Here is a 19,302-nt window from a genome sequence, read left to right as displayed (position 1 = left end):
CCCTAAACCCTCCACTCCTAGGTCACTTTTGGGATCATTTTAGTTGATAAAGAGCCATCTATTTTCGTCTCCCAGATCACCTTTCTTTTCTTCTTTCTTTCCTTTCTTCCTTCCTTCTCTCCCTCCTTCCTTCCTTTGTACTTTTATACATTAACAAATATTATTAAGCATCTACAGATACTGGTCCAGATGTAGGAAATACAATATTGAACAAAGCTGATAAAAATCCTTGCTCCAGCCTGGTGTGGTGCTGTGTATTCATAGTCCCAGCTACTCAGGAGATTGAGGCAGGAAGACCGCTTGAGCCCAGGAATTTGAAGCCAGCCTGTGCAACACAGTGAGATCCCGTCTCTAAAAACAATGCTTGCTCTTCTGGAGCTTACACAGACAACAATAAGCATAAAGGCAAATAAATATTAAAAAAATAAATGTTTTATAGAATATTTTAGAAGTTGATAATTCTCATAAAAAAGAAAATCCTGAGCAGGGATCTCAGAAGGACCTGGGGGTGATGTTACAATTTTCTATGGGTTGTCAAATAGACTTTATTGAGCAAAGATTAGAAAGAGATGAAGAAAGTCAGCCGCGAAGACTTAGGGATGAGTGAACCAGGAATAAGAGAAGGGCTGGTGCTAAGGCCCTGGGGTGAGTTTGTAATTTGCTGTTTTGAGGACCTGCAAGGAGGCTGTTGTAGCTGGAAAAGAGTGAGCATACAAAAGCTGTAGGAAAAGCAGTTCAGAGAGAACCTTGGCTTTTACTGAGTGAGATGAGAAATCTCAGAGGGTATTGAGAAAAAGAGTAATATATTCAAACTGACATTTTAACCACTCACTCTGGTTGCTGAATGGAGACTAGACTGGGGCAGGGACGAGGGTGGAGTAGTAATTCCTTTAGGAGGTGACTGCAATTACGCCAGCCAGAGATGACAGTAATTTAGATCAAAATAGTTTCAATGAAGATTCTAAGAAGTGGTTATATTCTGAAAATAATGTAATATGGAAATAGATAAAATCAGGCTTTCTGATAGAAATATCACACATAAGAGAAAGGGAGGAGATGATTATTGTATTGTAGACAGAGTATATTTAGGAGGGAGGGTGGAAATTAGGAATTCAGTTTGGCTACATTAAGTTTCGGGTGTCTGTTGGAGATATTGATTACACCTGCAGAGATATGCAGGAAGCAGTCTGGAGTTTAGGGGAGTGGTATGGGTGAGAGTTCCAATTTAAGGGGCCTATTTTTCAGGCTTAGTGTCATCTTTGCTATGCTGTCTTCCCTGAGGTTGAGTCTGTCAGGGAGTCCTCCGTGGTCTGCAGCACTGCCCTCCCTCACAGGACTTACTGCTTCATGCTATAATTATAGAACTATAATCATCAGTTTGCCCATCTGTTGTGGGTTGAATTGTGTGCCCCCTCCAAAATTCATATGTTGAAGTCCTAACCCCAGTACCTCACAGTGTGACTTTATTTGGAAATAGGACCATTGCAGATATAATTATTAATAGTTCAGTTTAGATTAGGCATTAGGGTGGGCCTTAATTCAGTATGACTTTGTCCTCAGATGAAGATGAAGGTTGGGGTGATGCTTCTACAAGTCAAAAAGCCCAAAAGATAGCCAGGAAACCACCAGACTCGAGAAGAGGGACCTGGAACAGGTTTTCCCTCACACCCCTCAGAAGGCATCACCCCTGCCCACACCTTGATCTTGGACTTCCAGCCTCCAGAACTGTGAGACAGTAAATTTCTGTCATTTGAGCCACCCAGTTTATGGCCCTTTGTTACTGCAGCCCTAGCAAACCAACGCACCCTCTACCCCTGACCTGTAGGCTGTTTGAGAACAGGAAACTTGTCTTCTGGATCTTTGTGGTCCCGTCTCGGAGCACTTTTCATTACCCATGGTAGGTACTTATTAAGAGTTTTTAGAATAAATGAGTATGCAAAATATTTGGCGTTCAGTGGAGATAATAATGACTATAATAGCAATGTTATTAACATTAAAACTTCTATGAAGTGTGATGAAAGGAGCGATGGATTGTTCTGGCTAAGATTCATTACGAAAGGCTCCATGAAGAAGGCCAAACTTACGCAGAGGGTGAAAAACGTGGTAATTAAAGTAAAAATGGATGGCACGTGTCTATCAAAGCCACTTTTCCCAACTTTTTCCCTTTAAAGCAATGTTTCTCAACTTTGGTACTATTGAAATTTTGGGGCAGATAATTTTTGTTGCTGAGGTCTGTCCTGTGCATTAGAGGATGTTTGGCAACATCCTTGGCCTTGACTCACTAGATGTCAATAGCATTCACCACCCAGTTGAAGCAACCAAATATGCCTCCAGACATTGCCAATTGCCCTCCCTGGGAGCACTGAGAACCACTGGTTTCACTATGGTGATCTGAGAGTAGAGGAGACCCCCAGTGGTGCACTGAAGGCTCCTTAACATCACTGGCACTTACCTGTGTTGAGGGAATGGGCAGAACTCAGGAGGAGGGCATGCACCTTTTGGTGTCTCATTAGCTCTGTTTGGCTGATCTCTGTCTCTAATTTTGATGAGGTCTGAGACTGAGCTTATTATCTCTTACATGAGGCCTATCCTTTTTTAAGAGAAATGGGAAATTTAAAAACATCGTAACCTATTGGTGAGTGTGAGAAACTCCTGTTCAATGTTAAATTTGCTAAATGATAGCCCCAAGTTGGTTTTAGTAACCCTGAGAGTTTTCCCTAGTCTGTCATGTACAGCATGCCTCAGGGACCTCTAGGATGCCTTTGTCTTTCTTGGAGAAAGTCTGGAGGTGTCCTTTCATGCTTCGATTCACCTCCACAGAGTATTTTCTTAATAATCCTCTGTTGAATGAAGAAGCCAAATTCATGGGCTCCAATGTGGGTGCAGGACTGGTGTACAAAGGCCCCTGCAGAGCGCTGAGTCCTGACACTCTGAAACTTTTAGGCCTATTAAATGAGGGAGTCAGTGCAACACAGAAGTACTCAAACCTGTTGATGACGCACAGTATGGAAACTGGTAAAGAAGGAACTGTTCTGGTTGACGTTTCCTCCCCTGCATTCCCTCATGAGTAACCCAATTGCTCCATAGCTACTTTTAGATATTATCCTGCTTTATCTTTCTTCTTAGCACTTATCACTGCTCTGAATATTATATAGTTATTTGTCTCTTTATTGTCTCCACTCCCAACCCCCATTAGAGCCTATGATCATTAAGAGCATGGAATTCCTCAGTTTTCTTCTTGGCTGTGTCCCCAGTGCCTAGAACCATGACTGGCATGTGCCTTGCCATGTCTTTTAAGAGTTTTACATGATCCTGTCTGACCCTCTCATCCTATGGATTGGGCACCATCCTTATCCCCACATTACAAGTGACAACTTGATCAAGATTCCACAATGAGAACTGATGGAACCAGGATTTGGACTCAAGGCTGCCTGGCTTTAGAGCCTTCAGGCTTTCAAGTCTACTTCCCCATCTGCAATGTTTCAACTGAAATAAAATTAATCTCTTGATGAGATTTTTTTTCAAGTGTTTTATTGCCAGTTGGTTTTGTCTCACTGTCCTTTCATAAAACTAGTAGTGGTCACAGACACTGGGAAGCTGGGTGTGGAAGTGTGGGTCTGGAGTCCTCTGGACTCAGGACCGTACACGGATATTCTTTTGAATGTAGTCCTGGGTGTGGAGGTTTGACTAAGGAGGCTGCAAACAGAAAAGCCTCAGAAGTAAGCCAAACAATAAAAGAGAAGAAAAGTTGAGTTAGTATGTGAGCAAATAAACCAACTGATGAATGAGTAGTGAATGAACTAGTTGTGGAGTGGAAGCACGCAAGGGCACAGGGAGTACACTGTGCCATCCTTAGTAACCTGGGTGGGTTCTCTTCCAGGGCTCTGACAAAAACAGAAAGGCCTTCAGGGAGATTAGGAACATGCTCATGAGACAAAGCCCATAGGAGAAGAAAAGAGGGTGCAAAAAGAAAGGCAATATAACATCAATCTTAAGTGATGGACCCAAATTTGAGTCCAGGGTCTGCCACAGACTAGGACATTACATAACACCATTGTTTTCTCATCTATCCATAAAGTAGGAATAAAAATAGTATGTACTTCAGAGGGTTGCGGTAAGAACAAATGAAATCATTCATGCAAAATCAAAGTGTTTTGCATAGTTTCTGGCATATAATAAGCACTTAATGCAATGCTTGATAGCATCCAATTCTCTTTCCTACATATGCTTTCACCAACAGAATAGGAAGGCTCAAACACATCTTCAGAGAATATAAAAAAAAAAAAAAAAATCCCAGGGTAAACCAGCAAATGAAACTCTAATGGGGAATTTGTGTTTTATGTAAAACTGTAGCCTGGTTATTTAGCATACTCTGAGAAAGCCACCTGAACATAGGTGTCCAGTTGATGTTACACATGTGCAATGGCACTTCTGAACATCCAGGTGAAATTAGATACTCAAAAAGTTACATGCATCACTAAGGGAAAAGGCCTTTTGTGTTCATCACTCTCTCCCAAATTATGTGAAGAAATGGCTAAAATTCTCTACCTTGAGTTCTCTCTATTTTGAGTTGGTTGAAAGAATTTAAGAAAACACTCTACAGCCAGAAGTATGTATCCTAATAAGAAACTAAAAAAGGAGGAAGGAAACAGAAAAGAAAAGGAAAGAACCCAGTAGACATTTAGAGAATGCCTATCTGAAATCTGACATCTCTGCCTAGACAGTGAATTTCAACTTTTGTCACATAGTTTGGTTTTCCTGGAGCTCAAAATACTTCTTGCCATGTGGACATGAGCACAGTTAGATATTTATAACTGAAAAACTGAATTCTTCATGATAAAATTTCTGACCTGTTTCCTATAGCACATGGGGTAATAAGATACCCTTTAACTTTTCAAGGTTTTAAGAATTATTGTCAACATGGTCTTTATACAAATAATGGAATACAAATAATGTCTAGAGGCTCAGAACGAGCCAATATAAAACAGACATTTTCTGTTTAATCCTGTAATGTCTTATTTGTACAATGAAGATTTAATTTTCAAATATTTAAACTTGCTTCTGGTTTTTGTCTTGTTCTGTGCTCAGCCCTCTTTGTTATACATTTAAAAAATGTTCTGGTGGGATGTCATTACAGTATTAACTTGTCTATTAATTTACACATGGTTTTAAACACATCTTTTAAAAATGTCTTTTAAAAATGGTACTATCTTGTTTTAGGAAAACACAGCACTCCTCTGTGTTTGAATATTTTACCATTTCAATGTCTAGAAACCTTTCAGTTCTCCCCAAGACTTTGGTTCCTACAGTTTTCAAACAATAATTATGTCCCACATTTTACAAAGGAGTCCAAATTGCAAATCTTATATGCCCACACAAGTTTGAGAAACTCTCAAAATTGAAGTTTAAATTATTATAAGTCTAAGAAACTAGTGAGTTTCATTTATTCTTACATCATTAAACTTGACTGTGGCAGCTGGTAGCATGTCTAAACAATAGTGTTGCTGCAATATCTGTTAATGTAAAATGATAAACATTTATATAAAATCTGAATCTGAAAAAAATGTTTCTCTAAGTTGCTGAACTAAAAAACTTTTAGAATATGTACTGGAATATGCAAATATTCACTCGATTTGACTTGGGCCTGAGGCAATTCCTACATAGGAGCACAACAGAAGGATGACAACACAAATAGCCACTCTTTGCTCCGAGAGCAGCAATGTGTCATCATGGTGTAGTTAGTTTTACACAGAGGACATTTTTCCAGCTGCTCCCTTTTGATCCCAGATCTCTCCTTAGAACACTAAGTGCTCCCTCATTGCAGGAAACAGCATCTTCCAACATGGATTTCTCAATGATAATTGGTGTTAAAGGAGAGTAGGGGGAAGGCAAGGTGTCCAATAAAATAAATTTGGAAAAAAAAAACTGTATTAAAACAAAACTAAACAGGTTGCAGGACTTCTCAGAACCTGGTCCTAGAATATGCTGCCAATGTGCAATTTGAAACTTCAAGAGAGGAAAACATATTGCATAGAATTTCTTCAAATTGTTTTTCAGTGGAACATGCCCTGAGAGATTATGTTGTAGAACCTCTTTCCCTCTTATTCACTGCAAATCTGCTCATCATTAAGGTTCACATCCAGTCAAATTTTCTTCAGGAGCCCATTCTCAATTCTCTCAGACTTCATCACTATGCATTTGTCACGTAACTGCACTCTTATGATTTCCAGAATCCTCACTTCTATTTTATGCCCCCTCCTTTATTTGGGGTGGGGATTATCTTTTTTCTTCATTAAATTAAAGCACCTTGAGATGAGGGACCATTCACTATTCACCTATTTTCGACAACACCTAACTAGTGCCCAGCCCAGAACTTTGTAGGAACTCAGTAATGCTTCCTGAAGGACTGATGCTATCTAACAATGTGCCATTGGTGTCAGGAATTCCTCTGGAAAATGTTTCTTTACTCATTTGAGAATGGGTGGATTAGACTTTTATTTTACATGTATCTTTATGCTCAATTTAATGCTGTTTTTGAGTGGCAAGGAGAGTAAATCACCATAACCAAAACTTTTACTTAAAAAAAATTCAAACTGAACAAGAGTCATGCAAAGATGTTTTTATTAAGCTTCATATTCAGCGTACAGCTAAGTATTTCAGGCATTACTTCATTTGAGAAGCAGACATAGATCTAGGAAAGATTTCAAGACACTCCAAGGACTTCATAGCTACTGGGAACAGAGCAACTCACTCTGCAGGTAACATGTATGTTAAGTACTTCAAGGAGTCCTTAAGGGAAAGAAGCTAAATGACAGCTGGTCCTCTTCTATGAAATGATTATCCTGGACAAGTAGCTACAAATGAAAGCACATGACTATGACAGAGCTTCAGAGATTTGGCATCTAAATCCATCCTTTTTATTTAAGATAGGACTTGGGGTCACATATCAGAAAGCAAATGATTCAGAATAAGCTATATGTCAAGTTTTCTATGGATAGTATGAACACTCATGATTAGCTTACGTTTTAAGAAAATCATGAAAAGAACAATTTTGTATTGAAAACCCACTGTGTTAGTGACTGTAAGAGAAGGTTTTGAAGACTTTCTCTCCGCTCTTGTAGTTTTTCTATGAGTTCTTCTGAGAGATTTTCACAGTGACTGTCTTGACTTCTGTATATTCATGGAGACCATATTCTCCCCTAGAGAGAGGGAAAAAAAAATACTCATTTACACCATTTAGCATAGAGTGCAAATGTACTGTAGTCCATGATTGGTACAAGTTTGTTCTTGCTTATCTGGCTAGGAACAACGGAAAATATTTTCTGTTTACAGAGCATTTTATATAGTAGCCAGCCAACCAAAACTGTCTGGTCTTACATAAATCCATTTGTGGGAAATATGTTTTTAAGATCCCTTTCTTTTTAAATAATGATGTAGGCCAGGCCCGGTGCTCACCTTGTAATCCTAGCACTCTTTTGGGAGGCAAAGGCCAGAGGATAGCTTGAGCTCAGGAGCTCAAGATCAGCCTGAGCAACACAAGATCCTGTGTCTACTAAAAATAGAAAAAGTTAGCTGGGCCCAGAGGATTGCTTGAGCCCAGCAGTTTGAGGTTGCAGTGAGTTTTAATGCCACTGAATTCTAGCCAGAATGACAGAGCAAGACTCTGCCTAAAAAATAAATAAATAAATAAAAATAAAAAATAAAAAAAAAATCATGTACTCTCAGTTGATTTTGTAGAAATTGTCCATTTTTTTACATTATCCTATTTGATTTTAAAAAGCTCTATCTACTCAAAAGACAATTCAGCCCAATAAGAATTTTGTCATTTCTAGTCTAAATTCACTTTAAAACAAATATAGTAACAGAGGAGAGGTAATGATATATAATCACCCAATAGTAGTACAACAAAACTGTAAACTAAAGCAGAGCTTGAATTTACCAAGTGCACAGAATTGGCACAGAAATGATGAAGGACTGAAACTTTCATTCTAAGGGGCTTTAATATGGCTTGAAACAAAATGTTTTGTAGCTGTAGTTTTAGCAATATCTTTTGATTCTCTGCAAAAAAAATCTGACCTTTATTAAAGTTTTCTGATTTTTTTCTTTTTTTTTTTGGTTGTTTTTTTTTTTTTTTTTTTAAGGAAGAAGACAAGGGTAGATTGCCCTACATTCAGGCTCTTGGGGTTTTGCAGTTGTTGGTTTTTTCCCTTTATATGACCTTCTCTATCCCTGCCATTTGCTTATATAACTCAAGTCCAACTCAAATGATCAGGAATTAATCCAAGTCAGACCATTTGGATCCTCCTATGTTGTTATCAGGTTTATGGAGACCTCCTAACAGTCTTAGAAACTGACTGTGATTTACCCTTTGTTGAAGAGACAACTAAAGGGACTGGGGCTCAGTTATACTCTGTATTGTTCTGACAAGAAGATCAAATTACATGTACATAAAAATACTCTTAAAACAACAACACTCATGCACATGTAGGGTTACAGAAAAATAAGATCTTGATTCTTTTCTGCCCCTCCCTTCTTGTGATGCAGACAGATAAGTAGAAGACATCATTTTCTCATAGGTAACCTAATATTCTTACCCTGATTATTTTCTTGGGCAAGTAAGCTTCTAAATATACCTTTTAAAAGCTTCAATGAGCATGTTCTTCAAAGTAATTAAAGCGTTTAGCCTCAGTTGTCTGAAACCCATTAAATGGATAGTATTTTATCTCATAGAGTTAGATAAATCAACCCATAATTTTAACCAATAGGCTTTCCATTGTATTTTGGGTCACATGGCACCTGAAGCTCTCCAGAGAGTAACAAGTGTGATTATTGTCCTGTTCAGGCTGGGACATTATGTATACCTATGTTCCTGACACTTAGGAAATTATTGATGGTTGACTCCTGTTTTCAACCCTTTTCTTATTTGATTCCCTTATGTCTTAACCTTAAAGTCTGTATTCAACAGAATTTACAAGTTTGGTCTACTGAAGTTGTTTCATCCATTTTGATTATTTTATTTTCACTGTTTCCAGAAAAATGTGTTAAGTAGCTGGGCCAGCAATGAAGTAACCGACCTTCAGAGTAATCTACCCTTTGTTACAGCTTTTTGTATAAAGAATTTAGTTCTGCCAAGGGATTCTCCAGTAACAGATATTATAAAGAGAAGAAACTAGGGAAGGAAGAAACCATTTGTTGAGTTTCCACATTGTGACAGTCACAAGGCTAGGGATTGGACATTCATTATGTCACAACCATCTTTAGAGGAAAGTTAGCATCTCCATTTGAAATATGAGGAACGGAGGCTCAGAAGTTAGACAACTTGAAGCAGGCATCATGGCTAGCAAGTGGTGGAGTCAGGATTTAAGTGCAGGTTGGTCAGACTCAAAGGATGTCTTCTCAGATATGCCTTGTACATTTCATGGGTTTATCTTTTGCTGCTACCTCCTCAAAACATTCTAAACATATCCAAGGCTCTTCACTACTCTACAAGTAAAATCTCAGACAATTTTCTTGGCTTCAGGACTTCTAAATCTATATCATATTTAACTGTGAATCATACTTCTCACCCCCATAAATCCACACCAACCAACCAACCAAATTCACTAGCCCTTCAGCACACCACACGTAATGTTCCATTCAAGAATGCCCTCTTCCTGCCCCAGAGGAAGTCCCATCGCTTCTGTGAGGTCTTCTCTATCAACTACCATTGATTTTTTTTCCACTGAATCTTCCGCTGGACTTAGAACCATACAACCACGGAAAGGAGCTTAAAAGACCTTCTATTTCCTCCACCCACTCCTATCTTCACCCACAATCCTTGACCCTGTGTGACAGAGAAAAATAGTGACAGAGACATGCCACCCTAAATGCTAAAGTCTGTTGCTGTCCAGATTTCCTGTCCTTCAATACTTTGCTCTGCACTTAAACTGCTTCTCTGCCCCGGTGAGGTATGGAGTCTTGATCTAGTGTGTGCAGGTTCTTTTGCATATATTTTTACATATCCCTCCTGCCACCACAGTTATGTAGAGGATGGAACACAGTGTCATGTCCCTAGGACCTTATCCGTAGCAAGATGAGAAAGTTGACAGGTCATTCTGTCATTCCTCCATTTCACTGGCTCCCCCAAAATATTGTTTAATTGTAATTTTTCTGATTTATTAAGACAAATGACAAAGTTCATGGTTACTTCATGCATTCATGACCCTTAGAAATTGAGAAAGACTTATTTTTACTTGCTATTTACCAAATGGTCAGCTTTACTACGTTTGATTCCACAAGGATTGCATATGATTTATCTTTTTTCTTCAAGAATTTTAAATATATTGGTAAATGCAAGAGAATTTAAAGAAATAAAATGGTTAAATTACTTGAATAAACTTAACCAAACACGTTGCTACTATTTTCTGTGTTTACATATGTATGTGAACGTTTTTACAAAAAGTCTATACCTCCCAGCTTCAAAAGCAACGGAAGGCTCACAAATACATCTATGTATAAATATTCTCAATCTGTTCACTACTATAAAACATGTTTCCCTTAGTCAAATTTCCCTTCAGGTTTATATTTTAGTTCCAAAAATAACTTATTCAGGTAATTTAAAATTTTAGAGTCTACATCAATAATATTTCAACAAATGAGAAACATTCCTCTCACACTGATGTTTTCTGAGATAAGGCACCTAATTGACTTATTTAGGGGCATATTCAAATAACTGGAGTGTTCTTATACTTGCACACTTATCACAATCACCACTTTATGCTTTTCATTTCCTTTCTGGAGGTGTTTCCCACATGAATTTCATTCATATATGCAGCAAACATTTCTAAAAGTAAGCAATATTTCGATCAGCAGTGTAAAGTGCTTAATACAGACCCTTATGAATAGTAGGAGCTTAGTAAATTATATTTCCCTTTTGTCAGCACCTTTCTGCACTAATGGGGGTACAGCCAACATTTAATAATCTATTGGGTCCAGCAAAGATCAGAAGCAGGTTTTATTTAAGGTGGCAAATGTGAGTTAATTTCGTAGGAGCAAAAACCATTTTTATGAAATATCAATACCAAGTTACTCTTACATTTCTCGTCCATTTCCAGACATCTTGAAGCCACCAAAGGGGGACTGGGAAGATCCCATGAGATAGCAGTTCACCCTGAATAGAAGTACATTATAGATGATAGTTAACATATGAAATGACTTTTATTTGGCAATTTTAGAAATTTAGAAAGCTCATGAACTCCATTAATTTCAATATGACATACTCATTGTAACAAAAAGCAGCAGTATAAATTAGAATGCCGAAGCATATGGATATATGCCACCTAGAAACAAAGAAAATGATATATGTATGTATGTATGTATGTATATGTGTATAGCCTTTTTGGCAGTATATCATGTCCCTGAGAAGCCATAATTAGAATTATAAAAGTTAGAATTACAGAATACCTAATATGTCATAGGAGAAAGGATATGGTTTACTGAAGACAGGAATTTGTCCAGTGGATGTTCCTTTATTCCTTACTGCATATATTCAATAAGCTTTGCAATTCTCTTGAGGTTTGTGTACTTAATAGCTTAGATTTTCTTTTGCAACTGCAATATGTATCATATTACTCAGTTCATTTTTTCCTGAGTAATTGGTTCAATAAATTACTTAAACAGAGGGCTTGGTAGAGGTTGGACTTAATTATCAATCTGTTTATTCCCTATCATGTCTTATAAAGTATTTAAAGATGCTCATAAAAACAAATGTAATTACAAAAATATTAATAGTTGGAATTCAATAAATAATTACAATAAAAGATCAAGATGGGGCAAATAAGAATGCAGTTATGCAGGCCATGAATAATTTGTTTGGCATTAAATTTCCTGGTGGCCAAAGTTAAGAGCAAAATCTTATTACCTACATGATTCTCACTACACACAAAAGAAAAAATATTTTTTAAAGTAGAAAACAATGTTATTTTTTAATAACTTTCCCTCCCTTTATGCTATTATGATAGGGGGACAAACATTGTGACTTTCAGAAAAATTGTATTATATTTGGAAGATTTTAATCATTATTCTGATCCTGAAATAACATTCAAATGTTTTCTCAGTTACAACACTTACTATCTCAATTTGCAGCATTTTACATTTTCACTGGACCACAGAGTTATTATCCATGTTTCCCATCCTGGAGTAATAGTTATTTTAATAAATTTACACTTTTAAAAGGCAGCTTGTCTTAGCTTTGTTTAATACTCATTTAAATGGTAAAATCACACACCTACTTTGAAAACGTGAGTAAAATCCCAGCAACTCTGAAATTCAATCATTGTTCTAAAAACACCAAGCAGCTATTAGATGGGAAAATGCCACAATATTATTAAGCTCTAGGATATAAAGCAATAAAAATACATTCCCCTCTGTCTTAATTGTACAGATATTCCTGACCGGGAATTCCTAAGACACCTAGGGAAATGTTAGAACAAGCTTCTGTATCAATTAGACATGTAACACTCCGTTTTTCCAAAATCAAAAACCTCAAATTTGTCTTTGTCTTTTGTTTGTTGGGTTTATTTTGTTTTTTAAAGCAACAACTGCTTTTCTAGCAGGCCATGTATTTCCAAATGAAAAATCCAAGTCTAAAAGGGTTTAAGGTAACCTGTTAATGTGGTTAACATTGAAAACGCTGCATTGCTTAGGGTTGACTTACCACACTGTCCCAGCCTGCAGAGCAGAGGACACTGTTATGGCTTTATCGAGGTCTTTGGTAAAGATTCCTGCTGCTAACCCATAGTGAGTGTTGTTTGCTCTCTTGATCACGTCATCTAAAGATTTAAACTTCATGATTTGCTGCACTGGTCCAAATATCTATACCACAAGAAATGGATTAAATAAATCAAAATGATAGGTTAAAACTAAATATTTCACATGATACTGTAATTTCTTTTTTACAAACTATCCTAAATTGATTAAGACTTTGCTTCTATTCTCATACCTACGTATAAGAATCCAAATAGGTAGCTGCAGAAATTGTAGGTGAGACTAGGTCATGGTCATGTGTTAAGTTCTATTTGGAACAAGATAGGGCATAAATAATTAAGGTAATGTTCATTTTCTAGATGTCGGAATAAAGATTCCAAGAACTTATAATTGTGCATCAAAACATTAACTTCAGAATTTCTTTTTCATTTAGGGACATTTAAAATTCTCTCCCTAGTTTTCCTCATCTTCCAAGTTACTACATGTAACAGTGAGCTCCAGAAAGTAATGCTTGCTCTTCTGGAGAAATGAATAGGAATGATTGATAATAGTAATTGTCTTTTAAATACCAGTATACTATTGGTTGAAATATTAACTATTTTACTGTACTTAGATATTTTCATAATTACTCAAGGTAGGTAAAACAACATGAATTTTTGTTCAGATTCTATTTTGTAGCCAAATCTTATGCACCTTACAATACTAAACAGAATGGCTCATTATTGCAAGAGCTTAAATCCTGAAACACCCTGCATCAATCAAAGCTTGAGTTAATTGACAATGGCTATAGTTGCAGAAAACAACTAAAAATCACAATTTGCTTATTTTAGCCTAAACTACTCTCACTTTTGCTAGACTCTCTAGGTAGTGCAGCCCAAACAAGTTATTCTGTATCTCAGCCCCAGGCAGGAGAAAGATAAATGGATTTTCTCTTAAAAATTATGCACTTACATATTTCAATAAGACATTTACTAAAATTAAATAAAAGAGGGGGTTCCTCTGAGTGTCACCAGAATTTTCTGGGAAATATGAATGAGAGGAGACAAAAATCAGAGATGACAAATGGTTTTCTGGTTTTTATCCACTGCTATAAGTGTTAGAGGGGTAGGGGGTACGAGTCAATAGAGGCTGAGTCCATAACCTAAGGTCTTAAATCTAATCACGACATTGTAACCCAGGAACCAGACATACAGCTGTTGCTGCACTAAATGTGTTCATATTTTACATAATTTTAATTGAACTTAGCCCATGGCTCCAGGCTTCCACTTTGAAGTAGCAAGCTAGCTGTTCCACTATGAATAATCTGTGAACATAATGAATGTTTCTTTGACTGAAGATTTTTTCCTTAATCCTTTCTATCTGGTATCAATCAAGATCTACAAGAACAACAGTCCTAATCTTTCTAACTAATGTAGTATATCTTAGTTAAATATTTGGTGAGCATATATATACATGGATATATGTATGTATATATAACTTACGTATTATATATATACATAAACTTACCAAATATTTAAATACAATATACAAAATTAGGAAGACTAACAGCTGAAAAACACAGGGCCAAGAGCACATGGATGGTCGGGAGTGATAGGGGGATGAATGCTATTTTCAAATATATAGATGGCTGCTATGTAGAAAAAGTTCATAGGGCAAATATGGAACCAGCAGGTAGAACATAAGTACTTATTTTTGTGTGTGTGTTAAGAACACTTAAAATCTACTCTCTTAGCGATTGTGAAGTATGTAACAGGTTATTAATTACAGTCACCATCCTTACAATAGATCTCTTGCATTTATTCTTTCTAACTGAACTTTTGTACACTTGACCAGCATCTCCCCCCCCACTCCCCAAGCCCCTGGTGACCACCATTCCACTCTCTGCTTCTGTGAATTTTACTGTTTTAGATCCCACATATAAGTGAGAGCATGCTGTATTTGTTTCTCTGTGCCTGGCACATGTCACTTAACACAGTGTCCTCCAGGTTCATTTATGTTGTCACAAATGACAGGATTTTTTCCCCTTTACTTTAAAGCTGTGAAGGAAGCACCTAGAAATTGTTCAGCATCCTGATCTGTTTGGCTGAAAATTTTTGGCTGGCCCAATGGATTCCTTACTACTTTTAGCCTTGATCACAAATAAACCTTCATGAGAAATAAAGAGTAACATTTTGAAAGATGTTCAAAGAAGTGAGAATCTTATAGGGACACTCTGTATACACACATGCAGACAAAGCAAGGCAACAACAGGACAGAATGAAACCATTTACCTCCTCTTTGGCGATGCGCATGTCATCTCTAACATTAGAGAAAATTGTGGGCTGGACAAAGTAGCCTTTGTTCCCCCAGGGGCCTCCGCCACATTCCAGTTTGGCCCCTTCTTTCTTCCCACTCTCAATGAGATCAAGTATTTTATCATGCTGTTCCTTGTCAATCTGTTTGAAAAATATCACATGAAAAGGCAAAAAAAAGACACTATAAAGATAACACATTGCTGGGCCTGTTAATGAGGGTTTCAAAATGCTAAGATAGTGTTATTAAGTCAAACAGTTAATCAAAACAGCTAACAGAGGCTCAGATTCATTCTTTGGGTAGATTTTCTTCCCATGACTTTTTAGAGAAGAACCCTTAAAGATGGATAATTGTATTTAGTATTTGTTTCATAGTTATATGAGAAAAGCATGTCAATATTGCAAACCTCTCAAACAGTTGTCATTTATTCACTGTAGTAGAAATGCCTGTTAATAATCTAATACATTTACATAGAAACTGAAATATTAATATTGAAATATTAATATTCCCAATTGAAATATTAATATAAGAAGTGAATGGAGACAAAGAGAACTTTGATGCTGGGTTTAAGTAGATATGGCAGTTGGAAAGCAGATGCTTTTAGATTTGTCTCAGAAGACTCCTGTGCCTATGTTTGGATCTCCCCATTCCTGAACCGTCCCCTCTGGGCTGGTCCAGGCCCTTGGATATCATATTCCGACTATACGTAGTTTGGGCATCCTCCCAGTTCAGGTCACATTGGGACAGTCAATAGGTTAGATTCCAATTTCTGGCCTCTCCTAATTGTGACCATCGTGCTTCATTAAATGGGCCACATCTAAAAATATGACAAGTATTACAAAACTTAAATGGTTTTTTAAATATATTTTTATAAGAAAAAAATGAGTCCAGAGTTCTGGTTGTAAATACCAGAAACACATTCCTCTTTCCCATGCACTGGCATTGGTTACATATGTTTCAATTCCTGCTTTGGGAGGTTGAGTGATCGCATAACTCTTGGTCTCCAAATGATTGGTAAAACTGCCTGTCTCAGGTGTGGAGGGGGTTAAGGATTAAAGGCAAAAGAGGAGATCCAGGAGTTAAGGGGTGGTAGTGTCTCTTTGTAGTTTAACTTGTCTCTTCTCATTACTTAAAAAGTGTTCTTTATCCTCTTCATTGACTCTGCAAATCTTCCAGGCCTCAGCTCTCATATTTAACTATTCACAGATTGAGTGCTATTTGAAACCAGAAACTATCTTCCAAAATTTGGCACAATATTTGATACAATGCTGTTCAATGCTCTTTAGTGCACCATATTTGATAGAATATTTCAAAAATAAAACCTTCCTTCATTTCTCACGGATGAAGGAAGTTGTAGTGTGGGTTTAAGAAGAAGAGATATTTAAACTGAACACAATCAGACTAAGTGGGTAGTGTTAGAGACACTCTGCTTGGTTAAGATATTCTAGTGTTTCAGTAAACACTCAAGGATCTATGTCCTATTCTAAGATACTAATCTGACTATGCCCTCCACATGATTTTTTGGTGTTTATTTCAAGATATGTTTCTCAAGTCATAATGTTTCCCTGTCTGTGAGCAGAGTGGATACCTGGTGACAATCCAATCCCTGCATATGTACTAGAGAAAGAGGCTGAAAGGATTTGTTTGTTGGAAAACTTAGCTGGTCACTAACTTCTAAAACTACAGGACCTCATATTTCAGTGCCTTCCTACTCATGGGGTCCTACAGCCAGCAGCTCTGCATCACTTGGTAGCAAAATGTGCTTCTCGGACCCCACCCCAGACCTGCTGAATCCTTGGGGGATTCAAATGCACAAGAAAGATTGAGGAACACTGTGCTGGAGCTTGGGGTAAGTGACAGAAAATTTCAGCTATACTTAGGGACACACGCAGTGTGGTTTGGGTAACTTTTATTGAGTGTAAATATAAACCTTCTTCAGTAGGTGTCAGATTGACCATATGTGAACTTAGCCTTCTTTCTGGACCTCAGGCACTGCTCCATGCTAGGAGTAGCCGGGGCTCTCTGCTGTGTGAGGAAATGATTGGTATCAATGATATTGTTGTAACAGTCTCAGAGTACACATTTTCATGTGTTTGAATGTGCAAATTCTTTTATTCCTTAGGCTTGATGAGTTGAAGAAAAAGACAAATTGAGAAAAGACACTGACACATAACTGAAATTATTTAGAAACCACAGATCAACAAGACCAATGAGAGTGAAGAAGTCATTGATCTGTATGATAATTATCAGCATACTATGAAAATAGAAACATGTAATTTTTACTTAACAGAGACTTGGGCTTTATAAACTCAACCCTCTGATGGAAGAATTATATGGATGATCTCATTTCCCTGCAGAATGATCCCACAAGCTTGGTCCTGCTATCCCTGTTTTACAGATGAGAAAATAGAGTCTCAGGAAAGTTAGATTTTAAATTCAGCCTGTAACTCAAACGCCCACCTTTCCACACTCTAACAAGATGCTACTCTGCTGATAATGTTAACACAGTTTACGTGGATATCATCACTTCTTTTTCAAATTAAAATACTGATTTTTCCAAGTTTTTAAGGAAATGCACATTTTTGTCTATGAAGTCAAATACGAAAATCACTTTACAAATACTGAAAAATATATATCTATGAACACATGTATAATACAAATATATAAAATATACATATATGTATATATATTGCATTTCCTACTTCCAAATATTTTGTTTGTAATCTTCAAAATTAAAAAAAAAAAAACTCTTACTTTTTTTTTCCAAAACAAACCTGTATGGTGATTATTTTACCTGCAACTGTTTTGTTTCTACATTTCATGAGAAAGATTCTATAGCTATATTTTAAAAAGCCTCAGTTCACTCAGCCACCAGTGGATGAGACAACAGACTGAAGCTCAGTGAATGAGTGTACCTTTTCCATAAGCTCTTGCTCATAACAACAGATGAATATTTTTAAGTGTTATGAAGCTTGGGAACTTTTCAGTCTTGTTTCTCAAAGTTCCAACATACCAACTTATCCTATTTAGTGCAACCTGTGATAAAAATCTACTCATTTATAGTGATTAAAGTCTTACATTAATCAGATCACTGGATTATTTACTTTAGAATCCTGTGAAGAAGAATTTTTTAACAGTCTATTTTAACTCCTTTCTCTTAAAAATAATGAGGTATTCCAGCCCAATTTTTGAGACTGGTTGAATTGTGCAGAAACCTAATGGAAGAAAGTCTTGCCTCACCAATGTTCAGTATTAAATATCTTAGATATTCTCTTCTCTCTTCTTTTCAAATTTATCCATCCATCATCTATCAGCTACTTTTGAATCAAATGGCAAAGGGCTTTACTTTTAGACAGATAGATACATAGATTTTAGAGGGAGAAATAATCACAAGAGAAAACTTAGAATTCCATTCTTTATGGAATGGGTGACTAAGTCATATTGAATTAAATGTATTTCTTGGCATCCATTTGAAAAGTTATCATATATGATAAAAGTTGGCAACTACTTTTATGTACTCATTAAACTCAAAAACAAATGCAAAAAATAATGGGATCAATATAAAACAAATTACTTCATTTCCTGATGAAGGTATTTCAGGGCTTTTAGGTTTTAATATTTAGCATTGCCTCAGTCCTAAGATTCTTCTATTTGGATGTCTTGGGATGGTAAGAAAAGTCCAAGATTCTCTTCTAACTTACTTAGAATGTCCACTCCATGAGGTCAGGGATCATGTCCTCCTTGTTCCTTTTGGCATTGCCAGGTACCTATCTCAGGGCTTGGCTGACAATGTTTACTAAATTTTAGTTCATTGAATTTATTTTTGGCTTAGAATAAGTCAAGAATACTGTTTGGTTTCAAATCAACAGCATGGAACAGTGTGTAAGTTTAGCATGAAAGAATAAATCTTCCAAAGCTTAATGTCTACACTCTACAGCAGGATTTCTCAGCAGCAGTCCTATTGTCATTTTGGCCAATTTTGTTTGGGGGCTCTCTTGTACATTGTAAGATGTTTAGCAGCATTTGTGGCCTCTACTCACTAGATGCCAGTAGAACTACTCTTCCTCACTGAAGTTGTGATAACTTGAAATGTCTCCAGACATTGACAATTATGCCCTGGGGGAGGCAAGCAAAATTGCTCCTAGTTGAGAATCACTGCTTTAGAGAAAGATCTTAAAGGGCAGGAGGAAATTCAGAACCAAAGGTGTAGGAGCTTGAATAACAGACAATGAACAGAGAACTGTGCAAGGAAGAGGGAAAGGTGAA

General features: G+C 36.8%; 1 protein-coding gene across 1 annotated transcript in view; it reads right to left on the bottom strand.

The window, feature by feature from the left end:
• Positions 1 to 6,604: 6,604 nt before the first annotated feature.
• Positions 6,605 to 19,302, bottom strand: part of LOC123645640 (aldehyde dehydrogenase 1A1-like) — a 40,259-nt gene continuing 27,561 nt past the window's right edge. Inside the window, exons 10-13 of the mRNA XM_045562095.1 lie at positions 15,015 to 15,179; positions 12,695 to 12,852; positions 11,075 to 11,149; positions 6,605 to 7,199 (exon numbers count right to left, since the gene is read on the bottom strand). Of these exons, the coding sequence (XP_045418051.1) occupies positions 7,127 to 7,199; positions 11,075 to 11,149; positions 12,695 to 12,852; positions 15,015 to 15,179 (471 nt within the window). The 3' untranslated portion in view covers positions 6,605 to 7,126. The remainder of the gene's footprint in view (positions 7,200 to 11,074; positions 11,150 to 12,694; positions 12,853 to 15,014; positions 15,180 to 19,302) is intronic.

This window comes from Lemur catta, chromosome 10, assembly GCF_020740605.2.
Source record: "Lemur catta isolate mLemCat1 chromosome 10, mLemCat1.pri, whole genome shotgun sequence".
Classification (NCBI taxonomy): Eukaryota; Metazoa; Chordata; class Mammalia; order Primates; family Lemuridae; genus Lemur; species Lemur catta.
This window is presented reverse-complemented; position numbering and strand designations above follow the sequence as displayed.